The following is a 9,183-nucleotide window of genomic DNA, read 5'->3' as shown; positions in this document are numbered from 1 at the left end:
TAAAATAGTTTCCTAACGTGAGACTGATCAGTTATGCACGCGTCGTATGCATCGATACGTCATTTTGTTAAAAAAAAAAAAGAGCCAATAACTTTTTTCTGCATTTCGATGAATTTCTAAAACTTTGTCCCCGGGTCAGGGGTCGGGTCTTCGCAACACACATCACGTCACCTCAAGAAACTCGCTATCTATATGACTTTAATGTTTAAAAGAATTTATATTTCACAAAAAATGCACACTCTTTTTTGATAGATGTTAGATCATTTATTTATTTATGTGTGACTCGGGGACTATACGATAGGTGCAAGTATTCTCGGGTAATGCATTTCGTATAAAATATTTATGAATTCATAATTAAAGATCAAACGTTGATGACTTTAAAATCATTAAAATATAACGACCTAAAAATTTTAAAGTCATAATAGAACCAAGATTTAAAACAATACATTTTCTAATTAATTTTACAATTCAAAAATGTTAACACTAAATAATAAAATACTGCAAAAATAATTAGTAAGTACCCTATATAATTCTATAATTATGATACATTTTATTGATATTTAATTTGTTATATTAAAAAAACACAAATATTTTGACAAATAAGTACCTATAGGTTTAAAACTTAATTCAAATAATCTTTGGTTTAAATTAATTTTAATTGTAAAATTCATTATGAATTCGTGAATCGTAAAAAAAAGTATTGATTTTCTTTCAATTTATGGAAATTGGTTGAAAAAATGACCCACAAAATTCCAAAAAAAAATTGAAAAATTATAATTACTAAAATTATTATACCGAATGAAGTGATCAATAATCAATTGAACCTGTTTGTTTCTCTGTTGATTTTTTTTACAATATAATTGTAGTTTAAATTACATAACAGTAATATATACATGGGCGGGTACCAGGTAGACAGTGTTTTAAATATCCTAATTAAAATTTAACATACCAATAACAGTAACCAACTCAATAAAGTACAGTTGAAATCTATTTTACAAAAAGCCTTCCTTATGTTTTTTAATATTCAGTTTATCAAAATTAAATCATTATTTAAAATATTTTACATGTTTTAATGGTAATGTAGGTACAAATCATTTATTTAATTTAAAATGCTACACAAATGGTCAACAGATAAAGAATACAATTTTTTAAATATATGTATACAATATACATACATTTAATTACATGACAAAATCGTTTTTTTATCCACTATAAATTATATATATATTAAAATCAATAGTTGATAGATACTTCTATAGGTATTATGAGTGTTTGCTAAATATTTTTAAGAAAAGTGTTTCTTAAAGTATTTAATATTTCTCATATTTTTCAATGGCTTTAATTTATACAACACTATTGATCACTTTTTAACACTATTATAGAATTATATTAGTCACTAAAGAAGATATCTGACTTACATATTATATAATATAATTAAAACACTATTTTGCATGAAATAAATTAAGATCATAATATAAATAATAATAATGACAACATATCTAAATATTCTAAACATATAAGAAACAATAATCACATCATAATACAGTTTCACACAATTCTGCACAATACAGTTGATTAGATTAAAATTAATTTATTATATAACTATATAATTAGGGAAAATATTTAATAATTAAAACATATGACTAGACTAGAGAGACTAGAATAAACGTTGAAAGTCTAAAAAAATTTCATTTTTTTTAACAGAACAAATATTACATTCCAAACTGTGTATTATTAGCTTGACTGCTATTAGGCATGAAATTGTTTTCAGCAGCTAAAAGCGCAGTAAGGGTGGAATGTGTGGTTGCCAATCCTGTATTATTGTTCGGCGATGAATGTGGAATTTCATTGTGCTGTGGTAATCTTTCACCATATTCGAGCATATTTAATGCTTCAGCAAGTGTTGTTGATGTCCCTAATTATTACAAACATAAAACAAAATATTTTAAATAGTTAAATTTATTATTAATATTTTCTACAAAATTATAATCTATACCATTGTTGTGATTTTATAAATTTAGCAATGTAAAATTGTGTTCCGCATAATTGTTACAATTACCCACAATGTAATGGTGCAAAAACACATTATAACAACATATGTTTGTAGTATGACACTATACGAATGTAACAGTTGTATATTAAATAAGGCATAGCAAAATCCACTTGAAAGTTTTGAGGTGGAGTGAAGGAGAAGCTGATGTAGAATTTACACAAAGGGTTGGATAGAACGGCAAACAAACAAAAACATACTTAAAAAATTAGAGTAAAATGATGGATTACATATGCATAAACTAATTTGTAGAATAATCGTAGAGAAAATAGATGGAAAAAAAGACAAAGAATGATATCCAAGGTAAGACTATCAAGTTTCACTGGGTTGAAGGGAATAACAGGTAACATAAAAGAGTGGAGAAAGTATGGAAGACTGCAAAACCAACTTTAGGAACTATATATATTATGGTAGATATAAACAAAGTATACTTAAATATTATTTATAAAATATTAAACAATATATTACAGAATAATTGTGTTACTTGCATGACCATTTAGTCCGTGATCTTTTTTATCAACTAAGAATGTATGTTGCATTTTTCATTGATAATAATATTATATTATCACATAAATATTACATAATTAAGTGACATATTATAATTTATTGGAGTTCTTTTGTAAGAAACACCAAATATTATTTTTAATATTTAACTTTTTATTTTTGAAAAAATTAAGATTGTAAAATAATAATAATACCTGAGATGATGATACTACTAGATTCTGAATGAGATTGAGTAATTGAAGAATTTGTATTTTCATTCAAAGTTATACTGCACACCTACAAAATAATTGTATGTTAAATAAGTATAATAAGTATATGCATTTATCATTAACCAATTATCATAAATTAGTATGTATAGAAATAGGTATAATTTTATTCTCATACAGGTTGTTCTTCAATTTCGCCGTTTTCAGTGATAATAATTTGTTGATGAGACTGCATTTCTGGAGGTTTATTGAGAATCATTGTGGATCTTACTTTGTTCAATATAAACTCTGGCAATTCAAAACCTTTGAGTTCATGAGGATTATTTCTAAAAACAAATACAATTATTGAAGTATTTAGTAAACATTTGAAACACTTGAAATAAAATTATAAAAATTTAAATGTTTGTATTGTTTAGGTATGTTGTATGTTAGTAGGATAGGTTAATAGTTTAAGTAGGTAAAAAACTAAAAAATAGCTACAACTCAAGAGAACCTGATGAAAACTATAAAAATATAGATGAATAAAGGTAAATAAATCAGGTATACAATTAACAAAGCAAAAGTATACATTTACAATCAATAGCACAGAACAAAGAAATTGGAACAAAATTAGTACTTATTTCAATATTGGAAAAAGTGAAATATTTTAAGTTTCCTACAGTAAAGGCAAATGAAAGGAAAAAAAAGACTTATATCGGCCAACAAGTTATAGTTTAAACTAATACTAGTGTTTAAATTGAACATTTTGTAATTTTAAAATAAGAAACAATTATTTTAATTTATTCACTATATGTATACCAAAACACCTGATAATGATTGATTATAACTTATATAGTATACCCTCTGCTTTTTTTAAAACTACAACATTGACCAAGAGGCAAACTTTTTTGAAATTGTTTCTATAATACATATGTACAACAGAGCAAATTTGTGTTCAGCAATTCCAATTTTGTATAGTAAACTTTAATAATATAGTGAATTGATCTATAATTTATTTTACATTTTAGAATATTATTTATGTTTTATCGTGGAATTTTTATGATATTTTAATTTTATAAACAAATTATGATAATTTTTAAATTGTTATATTTTATATACTCATAACTTGCTTAAAAATTAAAAAACATAAAAATCATTAATAAATTCCAATACTATTCTTACCTTAAAATTTTATAAAAGGATAATTCACTCTATCATTAAAGCTTACAGCATACAATTGGAATTGCAGAACACAAATTTAATATATTGTATTATGTAAGACAGGTACAACACGTCAATAAGAGTGGTATCCACTTAATAAAAACTTTTTTCTAATAATCATACATTTATTTTAATTTATCCAAGATAGAATTTTAAGTACAGAAATTATTTCAATAAGTTTTTCATATGAACTAAGTAGACATTTTTTGAAAATTTAAATAATTAATAACTATACTAATATTTACAATTTTATTTATTTTGATAAGAATATCAAAATTCCTTAATATTTTGGGTATTTAATAAAGTAATAACTGTATTTATTATTGATAAACATCTCTGAATTAGAAAAAGATTATTACTTCTGATTCACAGTGCTCAATATTGATTGCACATCATCCAATAATAGTATTGAAGTTGCATTTACAGATGTAGGTGGTGGTAAAACGAACATTTTTTGTTTCATAAGCCAATCACGATCTTCCATATCAATGGTATATTGAAATAGTTCTGGATGTTTATTGCCCATACGACCTCCTCTCTGTAAAAAAAATACAAATTACTTAAATGCTTGAATTAAAAATAGTATTAAGGGGATTCGTACGGTGATTTTCTGTTTTTGTCTAACGCACGCGCAACATAGGATTTTAGACGGATCCTTTGCCAATCAGACCAATTGATCCAATGAAGCGATAAGAGTTCTAAAAACAGATTTGAATTTTTTGTTGAGTCTACTTGAAATTGATTTTCCCCAAAAATTGAAATATGGCAATTTTTAATTACTCTTTTTTAACATAATTTTTTTATAAATTTGAAGGAAAATATCAAAGCTGTGAGAATGTCGCTTCATTAGCTCAATTGGTATAACATACCGTTTGTTAAAAAACATGTCTAAAATACTATATCATGCGTGTGTTAGACAAAGACAGAAAATCACAGGATGGAATCCCCTTAAATTAAACAGCATAAATAATAAAAAAATATACCTTGTTTGCAGCTCTAGTAGCCAATACAAATAATGTTTGAGAATGAATTTTCACTGGGTCCCAAGTAGACTGAAATCTATGAAATTTTACCAATGGTGTTTGAGATGATGTTTGTTCAATTGTAGGAGAAAGATTGTTTTCAGCCTCTTGAACAGGTGGCTCTTTACGTTTCAGTAGAGATCTGTTCTGTAAATAAAAATAATTATGTACCATTATTATATTATTTAAGTGTTACTATACTTAATGTAAATGGTTTAATTACTTTGGAATGTTGTTTTGCAAACCGTGATTCAATTAACATGTCTGTAGTTTGTGCAGTATTAAATGGTGAATTACTACCTGACAACGGTGGATTTGAATACATTAACTTTGCCTCATCTAACATCGTTCGACATACTTCTCTCACATGATCTTCAGTAACACAATTTGAACCCAAATTATTTTTAACATTGTCAATAGCCAAGCCAAAATATGACTGAAAAAATTATTTTCATAAGCATATTACGATAATAAATAAATAAACAGTTAATACTTACGGTCAGGTATTTTTTAATAACGTTATCAATATCCTTATTAATGGAATTCTGTAAATTTTGCCGTAGCAGATCCAAAGATTTTGCAGCATTTACTAAATTCTTTGCACGCATCTTGGCAGCTTTTGTAGTAGCTTTATCGTTACCATTAGCAACATCGATTATATTAGCAAGTGTCACTTGGCGCATATTGAACGTATTTTTCTACAAAATAAAATAGAAACTTATGAATTATACCTAATCAGCACACAACATTAGTGACACAGTCAATATGGTTAGATCGCTCGACAAAACCGTTGGACACATACCCATGGGACAAAATTGTCGCTGGTAATCACTTCCAAATCAAATACTGGAGCTTGTCGAACAAGAGGTACAGGCTTTGAAGACCTGTGAAAATTGGTAGGCTGTTGGGTCACCATTTGTTGTATTTGCTGATCATCGCTTAAGTGTTTTATGGGGAGTTTATGAACAACCATTTTATAACGACAATAGAGTATGCAGGACCGTATAAAACGCGTTTAATCTAAAAAAAAATCATTGATTCGACAATATTAAGACAAAAGTCGTTTACCAAACACTAGAAATCGGAATTGAGAACATCTTACTCTATTAAAACAGTGTTAATAAATTAATGATATTATTTTTATCAATGTTTTCGTGGGGAACTTACTAAAGTAAAAATCGAAAAATAGAAGAAGATCGATAGTAAGTATTTTTAATTCGTAAAACATCGATAAAAGATAATGTTTTTAATGATATTTTACACTTTTTATATATTTTTTTTATTGATTTAATGGATAATACTGATGATAGGTAGGTATACTAAATCAATTATTTTACTTTGTTACAGCATATTAACATTTTTAAAAACTCGTAAATTTTCCACGGTCAACAATCGATAGTTGATATTATTTATTGCTTAATTTATTTCGTTTAAAAAAGTATTAGCAGCACAATCAAACAACTATTAATATCAAACAGAAGCAGCAGCAGCAGCTGCATAGGTAGTGGAATAATAGTCCGTGGCCTGAATCAAGTCGTCTGGTTAGTTCGATTTTAGTAGTGCACCAGAGTGCTTAGTGTTACTATTGCTGTCTGCAACTTCACTATCTAATTCACAATTCACGATATTTTAAATAATATCGATATCACTATCATATGTTAATGACCAACAATGTTTGGAACCAATCAAAAACGAGGTATTTTTCGTGGGAAATTTAACTCTTTCGTTTTATTATAATTAGTTTATGGTCACGAATTAAGATATAATAATATTATAATGTGGTTATACTTTTAGTGTAGTAGCTGCAAAGAGAATCAATAGATGTCGCTGTGTGTTTAATTATCCACATACTTCGTTTAATCTTGAAGATATTGTAAGCATTCTTAGCTACCATAATATAGGTAATAGGTACTCGATGTACGTATTATAGCCATTACATCCCATGTAATTAATAATTATGTGTACAATATTATACGCCACACGGGCTCTGATAATCAGGATACACTTATAGTCCTATAATGGCTATACTTACCTATACTTTAATACTTATAAGACTTATCTTCATTGGCCATTGGAATATTGGATATTAACCAATGGTTGGGCTGATTGGAGGAACTTTAATGAAAACAAATCCTTTTTTAAATATCATAAAAACGATATTACAGTGTCGTAAATAGGGGCAGCAGGGTGTTGAGGAGGGGCTTAGACCCCACTCACCAAAAAACCACCGAAAGCCCCCTCAAAAAATAATAATATAATATAGGTATGTCTATTATTCTTAATAAGTATTGAGCCCCCCTCACCTAAATATTTTTCCTATTTCCACCACTAAGGTAAAAATTGATATTTTATAAATATGTACTAAGCTAGATAAGTATAATTTAATGCTAATTACTTATCGTATTGTTTGTTATTATTATTGTTTTTTTTTTTTTAGTTGTCTACCTTTAAGTTATCCTAGAATATACTAAAAATCGGTAAGCGTCCTTCTAACTAGGACGTAGCCAGGTAGGAACTTATTAACAGAAACATGAATTTAAAATTAAAAAAGCACCATAATCGGAATTATATTTTATAATAATGTAAGAACTGTGCTGAAACCGGAAATCACTGAAATGTTTATTGCTGTATCAACAAAATAAGCCGAAATTCGATGAAACTTCAAAGTCTAAATGATCTCATATTGACCAATGACTAGAATAATGAAAATTTAAATAAAAAATTGCCTATTTTGATTTTATTAATTTTGTTCTGTGTTAAACTGGTAGCCATGTAGGTATAGATTTCCAATCTTTATTATCTTAATATATTATAAACCTTTTATCATGGAATATTGCCATTTACACTTAAATTTTAAATCAAAACCTGTTTGCTTGAATTTCAATTTATAATTGTTATACTTATCTTATTTTTCAAATTTAAGTTATGGCAGAATTTTTAGTCGTACATTCGTTGATTTATTCATAAGATAGGTACTTAAATGATTTTTGCTTTGAAATAATACATGCATATAATACAAAGTAAACAGTTTTAATGAATAAATATAGCTTATTAGTTATTACTGTTATAGTGTTATTAAGATACACAAATAATATTTCTATTGTTTAACTAAATGATAAAACTCACTACGAATAAACTAGTTCTTTTTAACTGTATTATTATTACACATTATACAGTATTTACAAATAATTATACTTGGCTAATAAGTTGTTGTTACTTTTAGAATCCGTTCTAATTCATTAAATAAAAACTCGGTAATAAATTACGTTTAATTAATTCATTATTAGCTTAATATAATAAAGTGATAAATATTATTTTAAAAATATGAAAAACATAAAATAGGTCCAGATTGAATACATAATAGAATTCACTATTACACTATTAAAGTTAAGAAGATGGTTATTATTATTTTTTAAATCTTTATTAAAAAAAAAGGAATGTTTTTATGCGTGTGAGTATAGGCGATTCACAGTCCAGTCGAGTCTACCGCACTCGTGGTTCTGAAATTTTGTGCATAAGTGATAGGTAATCCTAAATCATATACCCAAGGATGCACACCTCGAAGACAAATTATAAAATTTTTAATTACCTATAACTTTTTATTAATATTATTTTTATATATTTTCCAATATTAGTTTCAATACATAGTTACCATCATTGATATTAAGGTGTTTATAAAATAAAAAATTGTTACTGGCTGAATTAGCCAATATAAAAATTGTACTTTAAAATTAAAAAAATAAATGGTGGGCAAGTGGATATCGCTCTGATTTATAGTAGACGACACGGCTACGGCGGTATAAGTGCTCGGTTAGTCAAAAGAAAAAAAAGAACAACACGAATTTCATTATTGGTACGATCTATTTTTTTATTGATGATAAACAACGGTACACAATAGCTAGTTGTTAAATGTCACTATGTCAGGTGTTGACGACATAAAAGAAAATACACAATTATGCTTTACACGGTCTTACGACTAGGCGACGTTGTCGCCGTTGTTGCGGTAAGACGGTTCACGCAAGATAGCGAGACGACCGGCGGCCAGTACTCGTCTGAACCGACTTGTCTTCCAGTCCCACCCTGTGCCATTGCGGCGTGGGCGGAGAGTCGACGGTGTCGTGTCGTCGTTGCCCGTGGTGGCGGTTGATAAGGCGTAGATCGGTCGCTGCGGTGCCTGTACTTTGTACCGTCGACCGTTGCG

The 9,183-nt window shown here is 27.6% G+C and overlaps 1 protein-coding gene across 1 annotated transcript; it reads right to left on the bottom strand.

Annotated features, from left to right (window-relative positions):
• Nucleotides 1–1,058: 1,058 nt before the first annotated feature.
• On the bottom strand, nucleotides 1,059–6,113 carry LOC132922136 (deoxynucleotidyltransferase terminal-interacting protein 1). The gene is made up of 8 exons (XM_060985485.1): nucleotides 5,785–6,113; nucleotides 5,480–5,680; nucleotides 5,206–5,418; nucleotides 4,944–5,129; nucleotides 4,320–4,498; nucleotides 2,939–3,086; nucleotides 2,749–2,830; nucleotides 1,059–1,915 (listed from the first exon to the last, which is right to left on the bottom strand). Exons 1-8 carry the CDS (start codon nucleotides 5,953–5,955, stop codon nucleotides 1,713–1,715), a joined length of 1,383 nt encoding a protein of 460 aa, XP_060841468.1. The 5' UTR covers nucleotides 5,956–6,113; the 3' UTR covers nucleotides 1,059–1,712.
• Between the last annotated feature and the right edge of the window lie 3,070 nt (nucleotides 6,114–9,183).

This window comes from Rhopalosiphum padi, chromosome 2 (genome assembly GCF_020882245.1).
Source record: "Rhopalosiphum padi isolate XX-2018 chromosome 2, ASM2088224v1, whole genome shotgun sequence".
NCBI classification, from domain to species: Eukaryota; Metazoa; Arthropoda; class Insecta; order Hemiptera; family Aphididae; genus Rhopalosiphum; species Rhopalosiphum padi.
The sequence above is the reverse complement of the archived record's forward strand: the minus strand, read 5'-3'. Positions and strand labels throughout refer to the sequence as shown.

Excerpts from the sequence above, each read along its gene's own strand:
- LOC132922136 (XM_060985485.1), bottom strand. The coding sequence starts at position 5,955 with ATGGTTGTTCATAAACTCCCCATAAAACACTTAAGCGATGATCAGCAA. Across the intron at positions 5,130-5,205 it reads TTGCAAAACAACATTCCAAA|AACAGATCTCTACTGAAACG; the intron begins GTAATTAAACCA and ends TTTTATTTACAG. Across the intron at positions 1,916-2,748 it reads TAGTAGTATCATCATCTCAG|GGACATCAACAACACTTGCT; the intron begins GTATTATTATTA and ends TGTAATAATTAG.